The sequence below is a fragment of the Myripristis murdjan genome, chromosome 11 (genome assembly GCF_902150065.1).
Source record: "Myripristis murdjan chromosome 11, fMyrMur1.1, whole genome shotgun sequence".
NCBI lineage: Eukaryota > Metazoa > Chordata > Actinopteri > Holocentriformes > Holocentridae > Myripristis > Myripristis murdjan.
Genome location: NC_043990.1, coordinates 12,759,240 through 12,784,271, shown reverse-complemented (window position 1 = coordinate 12,784,271; position 25,032 = coordinate 12,759,240). Strand labels below are relative to the sequence as shown.

Genomic DNA, 25,032 nt, shown 5'->3' with positions numbered 1-25,032 from the left:
AGAACACGTGGTGCAAACAGCGGTGGCAGAAAATGAGTTTTGTTGAGACGGTGTGATTGTCAAGATAATTTAATCAACCTCTGTTGACTTCATGCTGCTGCAGCTCTTTAACTGGATAAACAAGGAGAAGACACGCGCGCCGGCACACATGACGCGCGCTCGCTCCCAAAAAGACGCGCGCGCACATCGAAGGTAACGCTGCCCCCTGTTGACAGGGAGTCCGACTGCAGTGTGTGATCCCCCCGGGTTCAGTGTAAATGAGGAAGCCCCAGCTCTCGAAGCGGGTGTGTGTCTCTTTCCTTCATTAAGTTGCCGGTGCCTGCAGGGAATCTAACACTCTTCCCACGCATCAGTGGTCACAGCACACAAACAGCAAACAATCAAGCTGACTTTCAACTGTGACTTTCAGCAGAATGAAGCCAAGCTCGCCTCCTTCTCTCTCTCTCTCTCTCTCTCTCTCTCTCTCTCTCCCTCCCTCTCTCTTTCTTTCAACTTGCTATGGGAATATGCTTCCGGCAGGGTTTAAATGAAACTTGCCCTCATACCGATGGATTCTAACCTTTAATATTCTGGCCCTTTGTTGGCAAGTGTATATCCAGCTTTCATCATGCAATATGTACGGATATGACCCTGCAGTCCTCTAACTCTCACCATGAAATGTTTGCGCATCGTCAGACCAAAACCCGAGACGGCTCTCAGATGAGACGGTTCAATCTTAAATTTGACTCATTATATCAATCACGCTCGTGTAAAATCCCCGGTTTTTGCCAAACTCAGTTCATGTGTGTGCCCTTACCTGACACCGCGCTCCTAGTGTTGCCAACACACAACAGCATTCGAACTCCATCGGGCCTTGTAATTTGTTTGCGTGTTTACGACGGAAACCCGCCAATTTTATTAAAGCCAGAGCAGCGGAATGCGTGACTGCGGACCTCGTCCTCCTTCGTGCCTCCCTCCTGTCTCGTGTTCTCTCTTCCAGCTGATTTTCCCGTGCGGAAAAGCCCCGTAGCCCCGTCTGCATTCCTTTCCAATTAAGCCGGCATCATCTGATTCCAATTACTCTAATTATAGAAGCGGGGGATGTGAGTGAGAGGAGGGGGGGAGAGAAAGAGAGATAGAGAGAGAGAGACAGAGACAGAGGGAAAGAGAAAGAGGAGGTAGAGAGTGTTGTGCCTTCACACTTAAAAGACAGCAGGAGTGCTGGTGCAGTCAAGCAGCTGTAAGGCCACACCAACAGCAACAACAACAGTAACCAACAACAATAAGTGCTCACAGCTCCACGGCAACAGCTGCAAAGACTTAAGCAAACAAATTCTGTAGTCACTAATAGTGGAAACACATGATAGTGACGGGCCGTGTAATCACGCCACCCAGAGACTTAACAAGGCCAGGCTAATAGAAGGACATGGGTGTTGTTGATCTAACGATATGACGTGATGAACGCTAATCTCCTTGGTTTGTCTCGTAAAAAGGACAGGGCATAACAAATCCCCTCTCCAGCTCTGAGGTCATGTTTGACACCTGCAGGCCCCCATAGCGATCTCTGATGTCATTACACAGGGTGACAACACCCATACACTGACCGGCCGCCAGTGCTAGCAAGTCATCATGGCTGTTTTTCACATCGCACTGTCCAGGAGGAGATGCCAGGGCGCTGGACAGCCCTGTTTTTAAAGGCCTATCTGGAATGGTAAACACATTCCTGCCTCACTGCCTCTCTCTCTCTATGTATCTCTACCTCTTCCTGTTCTCTTCACAAAACTTCTTCCCACCCAGCTCCGAAACACAATGCAGTGTGAACTCAAGCGCAGCAGTTCCCCATTACATCCATTCATTTCTCACCTCAGACTTTGCAGATACATTCCCTCAATCAACAGATGTCCTCTGTCTTTGCGAATGTGAGCTATTTGCCACATCAACTAAGAAAAGCGGTCTAAGTGGACTGCACACGCATCGTTTGCAAGAATTTTTTTCACACATGCACACATACCATGCATACAGATATTTGCACACACGCACACACACATATGCACGCTCGCTGCCTGCCGTCACGTTAAGATGAAAGGCTTACTCGAGTGCTGTGTCTTCTAACAGCAGGCCCCGTTAATGATGCAGAGACACTCAAATTAAGAACTCATTAGATGTCGCCCAGATAACACATTGATGAGCCATGACTATTTGTTGAAGGATTTATAAAGTTGGCTAGTGGTTTATACATAATGCTGCTGTTTTTTATTGTGTAGTCATGTGCAGTGGAGCTTTGCTTGGCTTTCTAAGGGCCCATTATCATTATCGCCTTCTCAATATCTGATCACTTATTTCGGTTAAGGTCTCAGGCGAAAACGGCTCTGCACGTTGAGCGAGCAAACAGATCCCGGCTACTGTAGTGACAGTGGCTACGATAATGTCCTCTTGAATGGCAGTGATAAATGATGGAGTGATTATGGAAATGCGAATACCCGCAGGGACACGTGTGATGGTTAATTATCTGGAGACATAAAGCAGGTGTTGACACGAGATGACTGATGTTTATTCAAAGTCACCTCGCTTTGAACACGTGAGTTTTCCTCTTTCTGGCTCTCAAGCCACGACCGCGATCCTCTTCGGTTTCCCTTTCTCCCGCTCACAGGAGTCTTGAGTTCGCGCCTTCTGTCATGCTGTCATGTGGACACTGAAGTCCCTGTCTGCGCTGTCAAGACCCATGACATCTGTCTAGACGCCGCTAATGCTGTTGGCCTACAAACGAGGGACTCATTCCCCGAGCTTCTCCCTCCTGATTGCCCAGCAACCGCCTCTCGTTCTCTGTTTCCTTCCTTTTCTTCCTCCCGCACCATTTCCTTTTTTTACACACCCTCACAGAAATCTACTTTTGTCATTCTGTGCTATAAACATCATTATTGGTTGCACGGGAATACTTCTATAAGAGTCACATTCTGTGGTTTGTTTGTGAATTATACTTTTTTTTTCCTTAGGGGAATAATGGGATGCACTGTTTAAGCAGCGTACAGGCCCAAGAGCCTTGCATATAAGGGAAATTATTTTTGCACTCATACACCAGGCATTGCAATAACAGCACGAGCATAAGAAACCCCCAGGTTGGTGTGTGTGCACTATTCACAAACAAGGAAGTAGCTCTGTGATATCACTGTAGTGGTCAAGTCAATGCATGAATAAAATATTTTGTTCAGCGATTCTTTTAGTTACAGTGATGCTGTGCTACCGCAGCACTTTGGTGTTAACAGGGAGTTTTTAAAGTCAACATAGTTTCACTCACTCCAATTATGCATACCCACACCTCCTAGTCCTCCCTCCGAGCCCCTATACAGCGCAAGTGTACTTGTTTTTTATTATTACTACGTATTTTCTCCCTCGCTCCTTTCACCCCTCCCTCCCTTTTTGCATTCCTAGCTCCTGCCTCCTCCCTTCATGCCTTCGCCAACTCCAGGCTCCAGGCAGAAATAAAAAAAAAAAAAAGTGCAAAAGTTCAGGCTTCATCTCCCTCCCTGTCCTCTCTGTCTCTCTTCTGTCCCGCCCTCGCTCCCCGGTCAGCGGAAGCTGTTAAGGAGAGTTTTCCGAGTTTTCAGAGGCTTGGGGAGTGATGAAGCCGTAGATCTCAGTGGGACACCCAGGGTGGGTCGTTAGTTCGCTTCCACTGTATCATTAGTGTCCATAACAAACACATTATCTCCTGCTGCACCACCCCTCTCCCAGGCCATTTAGGCGATAATTAGACTGTAACAGGCAGCCGTCCTTTCTATATAGGTCATCTACTGTTAATGACGCTTTAGCTGAAATACACACCGATGAGACTGGGTTTGGTCTTGGCTCAGTGACTTGGACTGCACTGTTTCAGATGGTCGGACTGAATCGCTTAGCAGAGGTAGAGAATTTGTTTTCCAAGGTGTAATGGTTGCAGGTTACACGCTATTAGGCCTTTATCACCTACATGTGTTTGCGGTTTTAGGTAGTTCCACCGGCACCGACTGTCTCTCCATGACTCCTGAGAATGGAGAAAACACATCTTTAGTTGAACTGAAATGTTAAAATCATCAGAGGTGACTATCTAAAGGCCATTTGTACAAATCCATGCTCCATTACATATGTTATATACCTATAAATTATGTGATTACATCCTAGTTATACCTGTTGCTAGACTGCTTATTTTTTTAAATATTTTTTTTAAAGAAATTTTGAAATATTTTGAACTGAAGTGCCAACTGAACGATCGTCAGCATCATAGCGATAAAAATTTACCGGTGAGTGATTGTTGACAATGTGACTCATGTTTTCTTCAGCTCCTTCAGGTGTTTTTTTTTTTTTTTTTTTTATGGATAGATTCATGTCAAATACTGAACAGGATTTATGCATTTTAAATAGGCCCCAGAGGCGGCTAAGAACACAGGGAAAACTAAACGGCTGCTGTGTTCAACATATGGATAATATGTAAAAATGTGGTGTTTGGTCAGCCTGTCAGGTTGTTTGTCATGTTTTATTAACACGTGAACTAAAAATAAGCCTAATTGTCTCACCATGTTTAACAGCCGCACTTTTTCCTTACCATGAGATTGGATGTACACCAGTAACCATTAAAACCATAAAACATGCGCACATTTGTGTTAATTTTTAAATAGGGGTTTGATGGTCCCATATATTAGAGATTTAAAACAGACTTTATTTAATTTAATTTAATTTTAAGTTTAAATACTCATTTAGTCCAGGCTAGTTATGTTTTTTCCTTTCCTGAATTTTTCCTTTTGACTGAAAAGGAATCAGCTGTCTTGTTTAAATTAAGAAATTATTCATTGTAGTAGCCCTGTGTTTCCTGGACATTTAGTTTATTTTAAATAAATGCATCTTCTTATGTGGGTCTGAAGCATTTATCTCCATATGCTTTGCTGTTTGATGCTGGAATGATTATCTTTTAGCTTAACTATAAAAGATAAAGTTGGATCAGGTAAAAACATTAAAATGAATACATTTGTAGTAAATGAACAAAAGTCAACATTCAACATTAAATGGCACGTGTGTGTACCTGCTATGTGGGGCAGATAGGTAGATTTTTTTTAGACTGAATCTGTGTTTCATGAAATATCATTGGTTTTACTGTCTCTGACGGTGTTTATACAAACCAACCAATTACATGAATAGATATTAAATCAGGAGGTTACACCAAAGTGTTACCTAAAAACAAGCCAATATGCATATTTGATTTCTTATGTATTTATTTATTTCAAAAGTAAGACCTGGTTTGTCCCAGTTCTCATTCTCAGTGCTTTCCCAGAGAAAAAGGAAGCAATATTCCATATCATCCTTCGGCAACCGAAAATCACTGCAGCATCAGTTCCTCCACTGAACCGAACTGACGTCACATAAATGTTGATTCATTCTGAGTGGCTTTTCCCGCACAACACATCCATTATTGCTTTTTTATTACTTCTGCTGTTGCTGTTTTCCGTCGAGAAATAATTCTTTAATATATATTTCAATATCTCTGCGCCTCTCGGTCTCACCACATTGTCTTGTGTGTTTGTCATTTCTCCATACAGATGTGACAAAGCAAAGCAAAGCCGAGGTGTTTCTGTTGCGGTTAGACATATGACGTTCACATCGCAGTATAGTTTCATGTGGCAGTCTTACTGTTCCCCGGTGAGTAGTGGCACATTAAGGTAAAACAAATGAGTCCATGACCCAGGATAGTTATTCGGGGTGTGTTTGTGGAGCAGGCAAACAGCATATGCTATTTGCTTTGCAGTGGATTCATAAGTGAAAATTGCATTGTGCCTCCATTTGGAGAGCAGGTGATGGAGTGTGCAGGGAAACAAAAGAGATTGTTGCTCTCCTGGTTTCTGATGATGCTGTACTACTCACACATCCTGGCTTTCATCGCAATAATGCATCTGAGCATCTGCATTTTCTCAACATGTATGCGTGCATTCTTAACACTAGATTGGAGGAGAACATCTTTTTTGGTCTACCCAGGTGTTACGCAGAAGGTTGAATTGCGTGCTCTATTTATACATTTTCATAGAATTGCAATTGCGTAATACAAACTGCATCGTGACCCATGAATTGTGATGCACATTGTGTCATGAGTTCCTTGCCAATCCCCAGATTGTATGTGTTTGCATGCGAAGAACAGAAAAAGAGAAAAGTCTGTTATGTGTGATCTTGAGCAGGGATAACAGTGCCTGCCTTCCTCCCTATCTGTGAACTGTGATCCCCTGACCCAGCCTGTCTGGGGATCACATTCCTCGCATAGACATGTGTTGAAGAGATTGACAGAGGGAGGGGGACACGGATGCAGGCTTTTGAAGTCACTAACATCCACTGCCACGGCTCATTTGACCCATCAGCACTGGAGATGACATGCTCGGCGGTTTTATGATGCCGCAGACCCCGTCCAGTGAAGCTCTGAGGATCGTATGTGGGGAAAAGCACGCATTGAATGAGACAGCCTCTGTGAACTGTAAAAAGAGCCTGGCCTGTCGGCGGCACATGAGTGTGTTAGGAGTTTTTAAGCACATGGGTCAGTGCATACCTGGTATATGGCCCATGGCCCTGGGAACCCAGAGCACTTTGAACATTGCACTGGCCGTCCAGAATGCAGGGAGGGCTTTACAAAGTTGAGGCCCATTGGGTGTCCAAGTCTATTGGCTGGAATAACACAGATAAATGGTAAGAGTTTCACCACTTAACTCTTGATTCCCAGTTCTCAGTGAAGCTGTTGTACCAAAGAAAGCAACAATATAGCTCTCATGTTCATACTTTATATTAGCGGGGTGATTTGATTTCATTTGATTTGATTTGAATCGTCCAAAATACACTTGAACTGGCCCGTCCCATATTTGTCCAAAGCCTTGAAAATGGGTGTTGTTCCAGAATGGGATGAGAAATTCTCCAAGCAGTCGACTGGAAATGTCTTCCAATAACAGGAATTGTTAGTTGTGAAGTGGCCAGTCACCAAAACAATGGCTATGTAGTTGCCGGGAGGAAGGCACACAACTTATAAAAGTTTGAACACACGGCCCCATGCTAATGACAAATCAACATGCCCAAAAAGAAGTAGCAGATTGTTCATTTTGATGACGCATGATTTCCCACAAGGCTAACATGGAAGGAATTATGCAGAATACTACTGAAATGTTAAGTGTCCCTGCAGTCCTGTGGAATGAAATGAGGTAGCTCGAAAAGGGATTCTTGTTTGTTCATTTATTTGGTATTTTTTTTCCCTGGTGTCTGGCTGGAGAAAGCCAGTTACGCCATCAAATGTCAACGCTCCAGGATGAGGCGTTGCTTTGTGCGGTGTCGGAGTTATGTTATGAGTTCTGTCTAATATCGTCGTCCTATCCCTTGGGGATTCCATATGGATGAAAAACACAACTAGTGAATAAGTGAAATGTTCCCCTTTCACCCCAACCTAAAATTCCACCATGATCCTGGGACTTGAACTTGAACTCTTCTTCTTCTTCTTTACCCTGCAACAGTCCCAGCTTGGACTCCATGATTACCGGCTTTGGTTTTAATCAGCAGAGGTGTAAACTGGTCAGTTTGCGACCCATGTAGGCACGATGGTGAAGGACATGCTCTACATTATAGGCAGTCCTAACTTTAGTGTAACTTTAACCAATGTAATACAAATATTCTTATCCTCATTACAGATAAATCACCATCTTTTAGATTGGACTATGTCTTATGTTTAAAGTGTTGTTGTAATGAAAGACCACCAAGGTGCAACGTCCAAGAAAACGCTACATTTCAATTGGTTTGGAAGATTGCGACACTAGTTAACTGTGTTGAAATATGCATGCAGTGTCTCTAATGAAAAACATGTAAGACCCACATGCTCGGTGTAAACGTAGTAGTAGCGACTGGAGGAGGAGGGGCAGGGGGATGAAGGGTGTGTGTAAAGGATTCCTGGTCAACTGGGAGAAAAGACAAACTGAGAAAAAGAGAGACAGGCAGAGTGGAGAGGCAGGAGAGAGGAGACCCAGAGCTCTTGAACATCGAGTGAAGCATCATCCATAATTCACAGAGACGTTTCCTGCATCAGCTCACAGAGGTCCTCATATTGGTCAATACTGGAAATCAAACAGCTCACCACCACTTCCTCTTAAACCCACCCACCTCCCCTCCGCACCACCACCACCACCAGCAGCAGCAGCAACTCCACCACCACCACCGCCATCGCCGCTGCTTCCTCCACATGATGTCAGCCAGGAGGAATTCAATCTCCGAAATGATATCATGAATGATGCATAAGACGGAAAACGCATTTACCCTGACGACAACACAATGAGCTGTTGTAGCAAACACCGTAATGGAAAAATATGGGGGTTATGGTTATGAAAATGCGTTATGAAACTGGGAAAAGACATTAGTGCATGTTGTGCAGCCCTGAGCTGAGGGAACGTGACAGTGGACATCACCGGGCTTAATAAGGGAATCCCTCAGTGTTTCTCCAAAGGGATGATGATTTTTGGCTTTTTAAGTCCCCCGGGGAGCAAAAAATAGCGTCTTTTTTCTCCTTGCGTTGTCTGCCCACTCATACCACGTGTGCATGAGTTTGTCTCCCCTTGCTGGAGCGTAGGGGTGAAGCCGGTGTGCCCGTCTTCCATGTTAATAATGGATTTTTGATATGAGCTCCACATGAAATTTTAATCTCTGGAATATTAGCTCACCGAGGGAGATACAAAATCAAATCAGGGGTCGTGATTAAGCGGGTGAAGCGCATATCGACCCATTTAAATTCACATTAACCCTGCATCAAAATGTATGAGCCTTGACACTGATGGCAGACATAATTTAGTGGTGTTATGTCTGTTTTGCCAAGAAATGGTGTGATCTCTGCCACACATCTGCAATCGAGAGAAAATGACAGTGGGGAAGGTAGGAGAGGCTGTGTGGACATTGGAAAATGTTGACTTTATCCATTTTTGAGGGTTGTATAAGTCAACCACATTACACCACGGAAGATATGTGCACCATTTTTCAGGCCTCCGCCGTTATATCAGAAATTCCTGGACTCAATCGAGAATCGGGCAGCACCACGCTTGAGCTTTTTTGCGCATTGTTCATTTTGTGATCATTTCCCATGTTCTTCGCTTGTAATTACATGCAGCAACACAGTTGGGTGGCACGTGGCGGGACGCACCGACAGCCTGTTTTGTGCCATAGCATTTGTGCCTTATGCCGGATGAATATTTTACCAGCTTAGCCAGCAGAAAGCAGGCCCAGCTGAGAGAAAAAGAGAGCGGGAGGGAGGGAGCGAGAGAGTAAAACAAAGCCCCACCGCTGTGTTAGCATACTCAAAGGCTCAATAATGTATCACCCACTTTTGTTCCTTACACAGCATCTATCATCTTAGCATAATATAGACGAGCTAGAAAGCCATTCCCCACAAGCAGTAATAGGACATAGATTGAAAGTGTGTGCGCGTGTGTGCTCTACGTGCGTTCGTGTGCGCATGCATGCGTGCGTGGGCACGTATGTCGAGGGATGCAGTGCTGCACGAGGTGATGTGTGTATAATTAACTTGGGTGAATGAATGAAGGCCTTTTACCAAACTAAATGCCTCCGTGCCTATGGGCTGCTAGGACACACTCAGTTGTCATTGGCCTGGATTGCACTCATGGGAAGAAAGCCGCAGCTGAATAATGTGATGTATTGAGCTGTGCTCGGCAGCAACGTATGGTAATTTGTGAGATTTTTATTTAATCAGGTAGCATTGCATTGCAGCTAAATGGAACATTTCTGAGCAAGATAAACCTGTATTCTTTTACTCTCACGCGTTTTTATTTCATTTTTTTAAATTTTCTTTTGTTTTTTGTATCTTGTTAATATACCCAGAGTTTCTTTGTTCCTTGTGAGCAACTTTGAGCTGCTTTTTTTGTCTGAAATGCGCTACTGAGAGGTTAATTAATGGCCATTTTCTAAGCCGCCATCTGTTGGTGAGTGCTATCCATAACAGATGAGTGGCTGATCGTGTTGCAAGCACTGAGACTGATCAATCATTTGAGCATCCTAATGCAATTAAATGATACGATTGATCAGTTTGACACCTTGCAATGAGGCTGATAGCGTATCACATCTGCAGAGTAGTCTGACCTCTGTTGTGTCAATATTATGTCAAGGCACAGGAGAGGCAGAGAGTGGAAGTTATCATTTTTGGCACACAAATGATCAATCAAACGGATTATTTTGGACGTGTGCTTGCACCTGTGTATAGGGCATTCTTGCGTGTGCACATCGTATTGCTGTCATGCCTGTTCGTTAGGACAATAGTTTGTTCTGTGTATGAGTCCCAAGTGGGTCGTAAACCTACAAATTTACATGCCAGCATGATAATTCAAAATTAAGCTCAGAATTAGGGGAAATAGTGCTCACAAAATAAAAAGTGAGTTCAACCAATTTGTTAAACTCTGGTAAGTACACTGAATTTATGCGTTCTTTATCTCAATCTCCTGCAAATAGCCCTTTATTGCTCCACTATTAAAGTCACATCTCAGTGACAGGGTGTTTTAAGTTCTGTTTTTTCAGACGTTATGTTGTAATTGGAATGAAAGCTGCTGCCCTGGGTGATGGCACAGATCCTCTGCTTCACTTCCCTTTGTCTCTAACAGAAGGCTTGAATTAGGAATGTGGATTTTGTCAGCCTCCTAGTGCGCAGCAGAAGGACCTCACACATTACCAGCTTGCACTCTCACTTTCACTCTTCTCCCCTGTAACACACTGATCTGTGATTGAGTGCGTCTCAGAGACATATTTGCGCACATGATGTTGAAGTCTAATGTGTGTTTATACATTTATTTTGTGTGTCAGAGAAAGAAGAAGAGACGCTATTTCAAACCTATGAGTTGATATACAGATGCAGACAATGTAGAAAACCCAACTTTTTTCACATTTACTGCCTGTTACACGCCGCTCCACCCTGATTTTGTTTTGAAAAATGCAGCTGTGTTAATGCGGAATAGCTGGATGTCAGTCACTTTGCGTTGTTTGCATTACACTTTATGTTATGTACACCAATTTGGCAAAGCGAATTCTCGTGGCTAGCAATCACACTAATTCACAGTCAGACTCTGCCACTGGCCATGAAAACTGCTCTGAGTCTCAACTACATTCTTGTTCTGCTTTCAAGTCTCCCGGAGCCTGACACCGCTGACAGCTGCGCAGCGCCGAGCCGCCGCGAGAGGCTGCAGTGGACAGAGATGGGGACACGCCGTGGTGCAAAATCTCGGATGCGGATGGGGTTTTTGGAGGAGAGTGTCACAGCGGGCCTGATAACAGACAGAATGGCAGAGTGTCGAGGAAGTGTTTGACAACAGGCTCTACAAAGCAAAAGTAGAGGGATCCTGCCATCCGCTTGTCACTGGCAGCAGAAGGGGGTGGGAAGCGCTCATCAAAGGGCAGTAGGGCTGGTGGGTTGGGGAGCGGGCGGACTTCGCTGGCTGTCTTGCCGGCCAGCCAACCAGCCAGCTGACTGACAGAATGATAGCTCCTTTGTAGTGCTACCTTTTTGTCTCTGACTTCTCTGGCTGCTGACAAATTAAACTCCGGCTTTTGAAGTGAGTTGATGTGCTCATATGCTTCCCTCTCCCTCCTCCTCCCCTCTTCCTTCCCTCCACTTGGTTGGCCTGGTTGTCTTTTGAACAGATTCTGCAGACTCGGGCTCCCACAGCAAGATCTGAGCGCAGATCTTCAACCTATATACAACAGAACAGGATCGCTCCCTCCGGCACCTGCAACCTGACAGAATCACATCCGCGCGGCAACAATAACACAGCAACCGTCGCTTCCCCGCAGTTTCCTCCAACCAGACAACACCAACCGGAGCAGCGACTCCTTTGTATCTGGCTGTAATTGTGCCCCTCCAGGCGGCTGGTTAGTCACACAATAGGTCAGAGTGGCATACCTGAGGGAAGAGAGCAGTGTGGTGTTACCACGGATTGGGCACCCACACACACACACATTCTCACGCACAAACACACCCCCCCCCGTGGAGTGTGTACTGGCACTAAGGAGCAGCCGAGAGGCCCTGTAGAGCCAATTACACATACAGCTCTAATCTCCTTCATGGAGGCAGGAGAGGAGAGGGAGAGGAGCAGGGATGAAGGGTTTGTAGAGAGATGAGAATAGTAGAGGGAAACGGGAAGTGACGGAGGAAAAGGATAGATCGAAAGTAGGAGGGGAGCGGTAGGGCAGAAAGGGAGGCAAGGCGCCAAATAGGAGGAAGAAAGAAAAGGTTTGGGAAGAAAGGGCTGGAGAAAGACAGGGTATGACGAGGTCAGCGCTGAGAGAGGGGAGAAGAAAGACAGAATGGGGTAAAGGAATAGATGGTGGGCGTCGGGGAGGAGGGAGCGAGGGCAGCTCTGTGCACCGGCGTGGTGTTTAATGCGGCGCCCCCAGTCAAGACACATATCTATCCGTCTAACTTTTATCAGTTAAATGGGTACAGCCCTGAGAGCCCCACAGGCGGTAACGTGACACTTCTAACAGCCGACGTATCTTCTCCCTCAAGCGTCGTTGAAAGGCAACAAGGGCCTCCTTTAATGTGTTATATCTGCTCGTCATGTCAGCCGCCTCGCTCTCTCCCTCTTTTCTTTTTTTCCCCCCCCAGTTTTCTCTTTCTTACCTTTTCACTCTTTCACCTTTTGACCTGTGATCTTCTCTTTGTACGTTTTCTTTTCTCTCCTTTTCATTTCTTTTACCATAACCCATATTCTTGGCTTTGCCTTTTTCTCTGATAATACGCCCCCCACCCCCACCCCCCCACCCTCCACCCTCCACCCCTCCCCTCTAGCATGGTAATATTCTCAGAAATTACAGTGAGGTAAACAGAGCAGGGTGTTGAAATGAAATAACGGCTACGGGGCTGTCAGCTCTAGCAAGGGGGCCATCCGTCAGGGGAAATGACATGTCTGGTGCCACCCCCCACCTCCCCTCCATCCCCCCCTCCCCTCTCTCTCTTTCACACACACATACACGCACACACACACACACACACACACACATAGCCAGATTCCTCCTGTCCTCCTGGTGGCAAGGTGAAGGAATTATACTCATCAAAGGCCCAGCGCAGCCTGGAGCCTTTCCATTAACCTTCTACAACACTGCTCAATGGCGAGGGGACAGCCATCACACACACACATACACACACATACACACACACACACAGAGACACATACACAAATGTTAACATGCACAGGCACACGTTCACAAATACAGAAAGATAAACAATGATGCACACACTGCAGCCACACAGTGTTTAATATAGATCATGTTTGAGATAGATATTTAGATAGATATATAGATAGAGATATAGATATATATAAAACACCGTTTGAACAATTATGTTGAGACAAGATATGCACACAAACGTACACACATCCACACACACACACGCCTCAATTACCGTTTCATTCATAGCCTGACAGCAGAGCATGTGCGAAGGCTGACATTAAAGGAAATTAAATCTCCTCGTGGAACGGGCCGGCCCATCTCACCTCCCGTCAAAACGCTCTCATTTCCAGTCCTCCCCCTAACCTTCTCATCTGGGTATTTAGGGCTTTGTGGTGCGGAACGTCATCAAAGAGGAAACTTAGCGAGGCGGCCGTGCGTGGAGGAGGCCTCCCCGTGATAATCCCTCTGCAAACGGAGCCCTCTTCCATTAGCCCCCTCTCTCTCTCTCTCTCACACACACACACACACACACAAATCACTTCTGTATGTACTGTCACACTGACACACACTCTTTTACCACATGTACTGTCACACGCATATGTGAGCAAGTACTTTCATGCAAGTACGCACACACACACACACACACAGTCACACTCCCCTATCATTGGCTTAGCCCGGCAAGTGAGTCAGTCAGTTAACTCTTTGATCCAGACCTCCTGTCAGCGTCGGAATATGAAGCCTATTTGACATAATCCTGAAAAACGTCTCCTCAAATAACCGATGAAACTCAAAGGGAAGCACGGCTGTGGTGCTGCACTCACTAAAGGGACTTAGCCGGAGAGTGACATGTGTACAGTAGATTTTTGCGGCTAGAATTAATTAAAGCCCCATTCACCGTCAAATCCTGTGTGATACAAACTCTTGCGAACTCGTTCTCGCGCTCGCTAATGTGCATGCAGTCGGCGTGACAAACCTGCAGAAAAAGGGGAGCCGTGTCGTCGCCCCTGAAGTTAGGTAATTGAGTTCCTGGTTAAAGGAGTTATGGCTGCTGTTTTTCCTGTTTTTGTGTTGGGCACGGGCTTTCTCCCGTAGGCTTTAATCAGATCAAACATGTCCTGTTGGATAAGACGGCTAATTAATCAGGGGAGGGACCAGTCTTCTCCTCTGACAGACGGAGAGACGGTGGCAGGACGCTGGTGGAGGCGCTTCCTCCCCTTCCTCCTCCTCCTCCTCATCCTCCTCCTCCTCTTCTTCTTCCGCTGTCGACAGAAAGCAAACCAAGACAGGCTGAGACAGTGTTGCCTGTGGCGAAGTGCGGATAGTCTATAAAGATTCTCACAGACACTGTTTACATGCAGACTGCAATTGAAGTATCTGCACAGCTCTGACTGCGACGCCGACAGCCTGCTGCATTGAAGTTGCTGTTTACAGTACATGTGTGTGTGAAAGAAATCGCAATCGCTGGAGTTTCAATCAGATTGCAGCCAGGTAGACTTTTTCACCGTCTGTCTGAGGTGTCCTTTGAAGCCGATTCAGGTGAAATAAAAGTAATTTGGTAGCCATGAATACATTACAAGGCTGCATGTAAACATAATCACTGTGGTGAGAGGCGAGGAAGGGTGAGAAATTAGTGCTGTTTAGTTCTACATCCAGAAAAAGAAGGATGTTCTGTTAATTTAGATTTATGTGTAATTATATTGTATTTGGCAGTGCTCTATGTAACAGGATGGATTCAGTGCCTAGCTCAACAACTGACCCTGCCCATCAGCCAGATTATGGTAACATGATATTATATCTCTATTAAAAGTCCCTCCAAGACTATTATCCGAGATTATTATTGTTATTATGATGAATGTGTGAGGGTGAAAACACAATTCACTTCTGATTAATTCAGTTCAAAATGCAAATGCAAAACTTCAACTCACATAATAATCGGAAGCTTTATTCTCAATAATTAGTTCACAGATTCTCACACACATACACACACATACACAAAATGTGGAGAAAAAAAAGATTTATTATTATCTCTGTGTAGTTTGTGGGAAAATACACGGAGTTAATTGACTTGAAAGTGATTCAACCCCACCCTGGATACAGACTTGTAATATTTATCACGGGTTTTTTTTTTTTTTTTTTTTTGTAAGAGTTAACATCTAAATCTTATTAAAATGTTGCAGCGTTCATCTACCCAGCAATTTACATTGGCCGCCTACTAGAGCATAGATGGCTTGCTGTAATATTGGCCGTGATCGCTTGAATCCCGGGTGGTCCTGGCTGCTGTTGGACAAAGGGTGGGAGATGTGGATGTTGGATAAAGGAGATGTGATGAATGGGAGCTGGTCATTAGCCGGACACTGGCTGTCTGCCTGAATGGATGGTTCACTGCGGTACATTGGTGGATGGATTGATGGATGGATGGGTTGATTTTGATTCATTAGAAGACAATGTGCCGGCAATTATACAGTATCATATGGATGAGATAAGGATGGCACAGTAAACTTGCATGCCTGATTTGGACAGAAAGACGGATGGAGGGGTGACAGGATGGTTGGATCTTTGGCCAACTGATTGAGATGTATGAATGGATGGATGAATAGATGGATGGATGGATGGATGGATGGATGGATAGTTGAATGATTTACATGTTGGCTGCCTGACTCAACTGCCGGTTGGCTGTCTTTCTGGCTCTCGCTGTTTTACCGTGGAGTTCACCCGGCTCCCTGCCTTCCTCGGGCTCAACCCACCACCAGCTGTGCTGCTTCAGCTGCTAGCAGCAGCCCCTGGGCGCTACATAGCAAACACTATCACACACTGCAAACCACATAGTCTTGTACGCACACACACTCCTGCACATGTGCATACACACTCACACATAAACGCACCATAAATCTTGGCACGCTCGCAATCTGATGAAAGAAACACACCTAGCGGGCGGCATACATTACACAGCACACATGTGCCGACATGCATGCGTGTAAACACAGACGTGCACACTCTGTCACACCATTGTCCACTTACACAAATCCGTAATGCAGCCCTCTCCCTCTGTCACACACAAATACAACAACAGTAATATATTGACTTATTCATATTGCATGTGAGCAGATGAAGGCGTGTGAGTGTCAACGAGGCGAAACGCCATCCGAGTTCAACCAGAGTTGGGTTGTGTTGTTGACAGCGTGCTGTGTGTTATGCGATGGCTCACGACACAGAGCTGATGTATATTTCACGATTCCTGCGACTGATGGTGATACATTATTTCTCACACGGTCTGGTCTCTTCTTCTCCTCTCTTTTTTTCTCCCCTTAACCCAACCCCTTTCCATCTTTCCTCCGCCTCCCCTCCCTCCCGGCCTACAGCAACAGGAGCAGGACCCCACCAACCTGTACATCTCCAACCTGCCGGTCTCCATGGACGAGCAGGAGCTGGAGAACATGCTGAAGCCCCTCGGCCACGTCATCTCCACGCGGATACTTAGGGACGCCAATGGGGTCAGCAGAGGGGTCGGCTTCGCCAGGTACGTAATATCAATCATAGTAATAATTATAATAATGTCACACTGGGGCCTGAACCCAGAGTTTGGTTGAAAAGCAGTCTCCCTACTCAGTATGTCAGCTTGCTGTTCCCATCAAAGCATTTACAGGTGGTTTGAGTGATGGTGATACATGTGCTCATACTCTACCTGGATCCAATATTGTTTACAAATACATGTCTTGGTTTGGATCAGCCTAATTATGAATTGCTGCCCTTCTGATAGTCCATACACGCTGAAAAACAATTCTGAATTATTTGCAAATCCTGTTTAACCCACATTAGCTGCACACACATGCACAGACCAGTGCACTCACGTGTACACATGCACACGAATTTACGCCTCTAAAAAGACACTTAGATGAATCCTGCCTCCAGGCAGTGGAAACTTTAATGGTGATTGTTTCTATGCCAAGCTTATCTGACAGCCTGTCTCTGTGTCTGCCTATGTTTGTGTATTGCTGTGTATGTGTGTGTGTGTGTGTGTGTGTGTGCATACCTGTGCAGTGTTTCCTGACCGTGGTGGCCCTACACAGTCTATTTTGTCCCGCTAGTTTCATAATGAGCTGAAAATATTTTTCCACTTCTTATAATGGCATAAAGATCTCTAACACTGCGTTTTGCACTGTTGCTTCAGCAAAGCGTCTCTCACTCGCAGTCAGTCGCAGGAGAAATAATATCCAAGACGTGGGCTGTGTTGGCGACTTTATAAAAGACACCGCTGACGAGGACAGTCAACAGAGCAGACATACACGGGGAGAGAGGAACAGCAAAAGGCGGGGCAGGGAGAGTCAGTGTGAGTTCAGTGAGAGATCAAAAGTGCAGGTGTTTGTGCGGGTCGGTGGGAAAGAGAAATGACGGGAAAAGCAAGTTTAGCTGATGAAAATAATTTGTTAGAAAACACTAAAAGAAGATGGAGAAATAAAATGGTGAAATAAGAAATAACCTCCTAAAAATAGGGCGATGTATTCTTTCAAATATTTTTCAGTCGACAAATGGGCTAACAGTCACACTCATTCTGCGGGTAACACTGCTGTGCATGGATGCTTGTGCCTGTTTGTCCATGCATGCATACAGTCTGTGCACTCCTGCTGGATCTCTGCTGTCAAGCCTATCGCTGAACTGCTTTTTTCATGTGTGTTGTGTGTGTGTGTTTTTTTTTTTTTACTTATAAAACTTTCCACTTTAGCTTGTTAATCCCCCAAAGCCGTAAACTCTTCTGTCCTTGTCCTCACCAGCAGCCACCAGCCACCAGGCTCTCATTCGTCTCCCCACATTCCTCCCCTGTTTACCCAGCGGAGGCCGCTGACGGCCACAGCACCGCCATCTTGCAGGGATTTTTCTTAATCACCTGCTCTGGTTGCACTCCCCTCCTATTCCCTGCTCTATTACCGAGGGTTACAGTAGGACAGACAGGCACAAACAGTGGCACACACACGCGCGCGCGCACACACACACACACACACAAACATGGCATTCACACACCAATGTGAGCATATGCACACCTATACACATTCACACAAGTGTGTGCACATGCCTACACACTTGTGGTTATGTGTTTGGGCACAAACAGGCACACATGCATGCACGCCCGCTTACAAACAGACACACATGAACACACACAGACAGGTAGACAGCCTCCAGCAGACCAACAAGCAGAGCACAGCAACAACCTGCCACAGGCCACCTGTTCAACCAGGCCTCAGTGGGAGGAAGAGAGGACATGATGGAAAGGGAGAGAGGGAGAAACAGGGAGAGAGGGACAGGAGTGTGAAACAATGGCCCAGGAAAAAGACAGAACTAATCTTAGAGGTTATTAAAAAAGAAAAGGAGAAAGTGGGGGCAAGGGGGAGGAGAGCAGTGTGAGGTGGATAATGATTGAGTGATGGCAGATGAAGGGTGGATGGGAGGAAGGGGTCGTAAGAAGGGAGAGTGTGCAGCAGAAAAAAATGAACATTGGCGCAGAATATGTGCTTATTTTTGCAGGGAAGGTGAAACAAAGTGGCAGTGTGTGGGGAGATGATTGATAACGAAAATCGAGAGAAAAGGAGAGAGCGAAGCAGGCAGTCAGACAAAGAGACTCAGACAAAGTAAGAAAATGAAAGAGCAATGTATCTTACAAGCTGCAGAGCTGGGCGAACATACAGACAGACAGACAGACTGACTGACTGACTGACCGACAGCTGCTGAGGGTCGGGCCATGAGGGGCATTAGAGAGAGTAAACTGAGCTAAGTGTTTGTGGGCCGATCCATTACTGTTATCAGAGCCCATTACTCCAGTCCCAGCACTAATCATTGCAGACAGCAGCACCTGATGCCATTAACCAGCAGCGCACAGAGAAAGCCTCACCGCCTACCTGTCTGTCTGTCTGCCTGACTTACTGACTGTTTGCTGGGGATGGAACAATATGGCTTTTTTGGGGTCCAGCACCCTCATTTGATATCCTTCCATTTCCAACAACAACGTCCAATGCCAATAAGAATTTTTGCAAGAATCATAATAGAAATCCAGTGGAAAACAGCCTCAGCTTTTCAGACAGGCCCGTCTCAAGATAATTAAGTGTGATGTAAACAAAACACCATGTCATTTTTGTTCTGCTAATTTGACAAATGCATTAGTGACACTCCTAGAAAAAAAAAAAAAAAGCCTCACATCAACAGTAAAACTACCTTTCAGAGTGATACCAGCGTTCATTTTTAAAGCTGATATTGGCTCATACCAGTCGGCTGGTATATTGGTCCATCCCTTCGGTTTCCTGACCGCCCGTCTTTGTGACTGACTGAATAACCAAACGGCTGCCTGCCTAGCTGCTTGTCTGCCCGACTGACTCTCATTATATGACCGCCCGTCCAACAGCCCGTCTGCCTTATTTATTTCCCGTCTGCCTGCCTCTGTGTGTGCTGTCTGCCTTCCCTATCTGCCTGACTGCTGAAAAGAGTGAAGGGAAGACAGGCATTGGGGAGAAGGCAAACAGAAAACAGCCAGAGGCAGAGTGAGGAGGATGGATAAAGAGCACTGAGAAAGAGGGAGGGAGGCTAAGCATAAACACTTCCAGTCACATGAAGCTCAGGAGGAGGGTGATGGATTCACCCTAATTCCCAGCCCTTTTTTAAAATGGACAACAAACGCATCCCAACACTTGTATAATCTGAAAACAGCATTTTGTTGTTAATTCGATGCACAACAGGCACATTTCTCTACCTTAATCAACATTTCACAAGTGCTTAGTGAAGTGTGTGCTGGGATTTGGAAAGGAGTGAAAGAGAATGAGGGAGAGAGAGAGAAAGAGAGAGAGAAAGAGAGGTTAGCTGCGTTTCATGCAGATCCCGTCTGTGCCACTGGGCCTTTTGCTGTTGTAAAAGCAGGAGGGAAGGGTTTAGTTGCATGAAAATAGGGGATGGTATGAAAATTCAAAATCACAGTTATTGTGACCCATGTTACCGCAGTTCTCATTACTACTTCAGTATTGTTAAAATATTAGTATTGTTTGTATTAAGCATTGTTGAAAATCTTAAATAATTACTAAGACACATTAAAATCATTTCCCCATAATTTTTATTTGATAATCGCATGTTAAATTATCACCACTGGGAACCGTTTGCATTGTAATATTAACAACACAGCCAATGCCATATGTGAACATGTGAAATACAGCCTATCAGGAAAGCATTATGAGAGGACTGCATCTTGTACACATCTTGTACTGTCTTTTGTGCCAGTGTCCTGCAAAAACGGTGAAACTTTTAAAGAAGAAACTTTTTAAACAGCAGTTATTGTTGTTGGTTATTTCAAACAATCAAACTAACCATCCGATATTTTATCACAGTTGATATAAAACCCGTAACTGTTACATCCATAGTCGCGTTTTGGTGTGATTTTGACAACATGAAAGTGTGTGTGGATGTGCAATGTGTCTGCATATGTGCACAGTACCTATGCAGTATCAGTGTGTGTGCATGCAGATTGCATTTGCTGTGTGTATATCTGAGTGCTGGTGGCTGCAGCGGTGCGTTTAAGGCCAGCCGTTGTGGAGAGAGATAAGTTGACTCACACTGGCACAATGTGAGACACAAGGAGCTGACCCACATACTGCTCAGTTTAAGCCTCCCTGAGAGAGAGCGAGAGAGGGGTGGATTCAGGGTCAAAGAGAGATAGATGATGGGTGGAAGCGCAAGAGATTACATATTCGAAAGAGAGAGAGAGAGAGACAGATGTCAGCGACAGAAACAAGCAAGCCAGAGCAGAGAAACAAAAGGAGGGACGGAGAGAGAGAAAGGAAGACAGAGGGAACAGAGGGCACGCAACAAAAGTGAGAGAGATGAGCACGGAGAGAGATTCAGGGTAACGGTGAAAGATGGAGGAAATAACCGAGGATGAAAGACGGAGAGGAATGAGAGAGACGTCAAAAAGAAGAGGTGGAGACGGGGCCGGGAGTAAGATGGATGGGACGGAGAAAGCGATAAAAAAGAGATGGTAAAAAAAGAATGGTGAAAGTAGAGATAGAAGAGGGATGAGAGACAGAGGACAGAGGAGCGAGAGGCTGACAGAATGATATGAGCGTTCCAGGAGGTGAGAGTGAATAAAGCACGGAAATCTGGAAAGCAATGAATTCTGCACTTCCCAACAGCATATTACCATAAAGGCATGGCAATCACTCACGCCTGAATTTAAATACTGTCTCATTTTAATACGAGTCCTTTGTGCATACGTCTTGGTGAATCTTCACAGTGTGGCATGTACACTATATGTGTATTCATGCATAAGTGTATGTGTGTGTGAAAAATGTTTTCATTTATTTCAGTGTTTTATTGTAATGTAACAGAATTCAGCTGCTTAAAATAAAGCATTCTTTCATTTTACATGGGGGAAAAAAATGCACTCCTTACATGATCTAGGATGCATCATATTTAATGTTTTTTTTTTTTCCTAGTCCAAATGCTTTCCCATTAATGCAACACTCAAGGAAAGTGGTCACTTGTTGGGATTATGGTTGGGTAAGCATTAGCATTACAGTTACAGTATGTAGAGGTTAAGGTTTATATAGGATGACACTTAACAGGATCCTTTTTTTTTTTTTAAAGAAGGATTCATGACTTGTATTATTTTTCAGATTTTAGTTTTAGCATGTAAATATGTTTTTTCCATAAAACCAGCACAAGCCACGCAGTTACAGCAGAGCTTAATGGGAAAAAGAAGCATGCTCACCCTCCTCTATGCTGGATATTTTTTAATGTCGGCTTGTTTAGCTTTGAAAAATCGGTCTTTAACAAAGAAAGCATCGCTGATTTATTTTTAGAGGATAAAACTGAAATCTGACAGCTAACATTTCTGTTTTAGGTTTTCTTATTAGAGGCCATTGCAGTTGCACTGATCTCTCAGTGACATAACTTGATTCACTTTGGGCTAGTTAGCCAGCCTAAAAAAAAAAAAAAAAAAAAAGGTTGGTTAATGTTTTCTAGGCTGGAATTTTCCTTGAAGGTCAGGGTTTTGAAGTGATTTGAAATTAGATAGAATATCCTCATAGGTACTGCAGCATAAGAGTGTGTGTGTGTGTGTGCAAGCGTTTATGTGCCGGTTATTCGTCTAAAGGTTAAGGGTTGAAGGTTGGGAATCAGAATTTGGTCGGCTGATGTGTAAGTAGATCAGACCTCCTCACAAGGCTGTGTTTCTTCTTGCAGCGCAGCGCAAGGATGAAAGACTGTGTGTGTGTGGTGTGGTGTGTGTGTGTGTGTGTGTGTGTGCGTGTTTGCGCGAATTTGTCCTGATGTGTTATGTGTATGGGCACCAGTGCGAGTGTGCTTGTGATGTGAGAGATCAGAGCCCTCCTGCTGTTCAGCTCATCGGCGCTGGCCTAAAGACAAGGTTTGATCTCATGGTTGGAAATTGGGAGATGAGTCAGTCACACTCCCACCAGTTTCCTTCCTTCTTTTTCTGCTCTCTCTCTCTCTCTCTCTCTCTCATATTCCCTCTCTTTCTACAAACCTCTTCACCATCTCCATTTCCACTCCTGTATCCCTCGCTCCCTCTTTTTTTCCTCTCGCTCACCTGCTCCTCACCCAGTCTTTTCCTCTTTTCCTCTTAGTGTGTCTCTCGTTCACTTTACAAATCAGTGTCACTACTATCCGACACCGTATATTTTTTTTTTTTTGACTCCTGTCTTCTCATCTCGCTTCCTCTCTTTGTCTCTTTTTTTTTTTTTCTCTGCCTTGATTTGACTTTTCTCTATACGGCAGCCTGAATCTTTCATCCTCCCATCTCTCTCTCTCTCTCTCTCCCTCCCTCGCTACTGTCTTTTCTATTAGGCCGGGGGAGGCTGCATAATAACTCTCTCTCAGTGAACCCTGAATTTCATCATGAAGTTGAACATCTGACTCACACACACAATGACCTTCCTCTCCCTACCAGATAGACGGGCAGACTGTGGTTAGCTGTGTCGGACTCCCTTGAATGAACAATTTGTGTATAAACCAGAAAGACACCGTTTCTCGAATGACTCATTAATTCTGTGAGTTTGTCATCACTTGCAGTCGTCACTTCATGCTACGTGTGAAAGGTTTTGCTCCAGTATCCACCGATGGAAAGAAGTGTTTTTTTGTTCTTTTTCAAAAAAAAAAAAAAAGATTGCGGAAAGTTTATTTGTCATATGAAAAGCAGTTAATTGCTCTGTCAAAGGTGCTACTATACAGTGACATTTGCTGTAAACAAATGACAATTGGTGAAAGTGTTCCTCAAAATGAATACATTTCCCACAAACTCTTATGTGTTGCAATCTGATATCCCTACTCACGCCCTTATGTTGACAAAACAACCATCTTCCTGTTTTGTGCCATGAAGCAGTTTTCCTTTGTGCCATAAAGCAGTAACAGAGAAAAAGAATTGGAAGCCGCTCTATATGTCAAATCAATTATTTATTCTGTTTATAATTAGGTGCATGAAATTCAAGGAACACAAAAAGGCAGTTCTATCACAAGTGGCCAAAGACTATGCATTTTGACGAATTGCTCTTCCTCAGGCAGGCATCGAAGATGTTCGATGTGGTTGCCTTTCTGTGTTCCTTGCAGAATAAATTCTTGAGTTTGCATATAAAGTAGCTTCCAAATCTTCTTTGTTATTTGAGGGCCTGCTTTGGAAGCCCAACTCTCCCCACTGTTTTTTTGAGTGGATGCCATAAAGCAATGCATCAGATTTCCCACAAAATCCAGCTGGCAGGCCATGTGAAATGCGGTGAAAAGGCCAGTGAAGGCTTCCATTACTCTCATTGTAATGTTCCGTAATGCTGAAATTATATGAATGTCTCCAAATAAATGGGGCAAATGTGGCATTTGAGGTACTGGTAATGATTTATTGTAAAAGGACTTTACATCTACCTTCAAGACCTACCGAGTGCTAATATTTGTGAGGATGGAAATTCCAGTGAACTTTCTTTTATTTGCTAAAAAATTTGATGTAATGTATTTTGGATTGAAACCCTTTGTGTCTCTCTTGGTTGCAGGATGGAGTCCACAGAGAAATGTGAAGTAGTGATACAGCATTTCAATGGAAAATACCTGAAAACCCCACCAGGCATTCCAGGTGAGTCTGCTCTCGCTGTTCGGCATTCATCTCGTGTCACACACCTTTTATTTCCTTCCTTCTTTCTTGGAAAATCAGCACTTTTTTCGACAGAGAAACCTCCTTTCTGATTCAATTATGGTAATTATTTGTCTCAGATTCGCCGGACAGCTTGATAGATTGTGTACAACGTTGTTTCTGACACCTGAAGCTCGCTGGCGTTGCTATAGCTGAATAGCTGACGATTCTATAGGTCTCTTCCTCTTCTCTCTCTCTCCCTCTCTCTCTCTCTCTCTGTCTCTGTGTGTCTCTCTCTCTGCCTGTCTCTATCTCTCTTTCTCTGGTGGTGCTGCTTCAGGCTGGAACTTCTCGGGCAGGAGAAAACCCTCTTAATATTCACACTCATGCCTCTGTGCTGTTCTTTGCAATCTACTTAAGAGCTTGCACTCTCCCCTCTTTCCTCTCTCGCTCTCTCTTGCCGTGTCCTCTCTCCTTTCTATCTCTCTCTCCTGCAGTCACCCCCAGACAGTGTAAAAAGCTGGCCAAGGAGAGAACAGAGGCGGGGAAAAGAGGGTGAAAGAGAAAATGTCAGAAAATGGAGACAGAGATACAGAGACGAGATTGTACCTCATTGAATGTTAACACAGCAATTTGCTTTTTACTCGGCGTCTAAAGAGGAGGCCAGGGTCCCGCAAGCTGAAAACAAAGACACAAAGAGGCCGAGACGGGGGACAGAGAGCGAGGCGCGGGGGGAGTGAGGGTGACAAGAG

At 44.7% G+C, this 25,032-nt stretch overlaps 1 protein-coding gene and 1 long non-coding RNA gene across 7 annotated transcripts in view; one reads left to right on the top strand and one right to left on the bottom strand.

The window, feature by feature from the left end:
* rbms3 (RNA binding motif, single stranded interacting protein) overlaps positions 1-25,032 on the top strand; it is a 300,019-nt gene that overhangs the window by 198,524 nt on the left and 76,463 nt on the right. For all 6 annotated transcript variants that reach the window (XM_030063193.1, XM_030063194.1, XM_030063192.1 and 3 more), the window contains 2 exons: positions 16,539-16,696; positions 24,204-24,283. In XM_030063193.1, coding sequence (XP_029919053.1) covers positions 16,539-16,696; positions 24,204-24,283 — 238 coding nt within the window. The remainder of the gene's footprint in view (positions 1-16,538; positions 16,697-24,203; positions 24,284-25,032) is intronic.
* On the bottom strand, positions 10,888-14,247 carry LOC115367442 (uncharacterized). Its single transcript, XR_003928917.1, has 2 exons — positions 14,153-14,247; positions 10,888-11,911 (listed from the first exon to the last, which is right to left on the bottom strand). It is a non-coding gene; the product is annotated as an uncharacterized LOC115367442 (long non-coding RNA).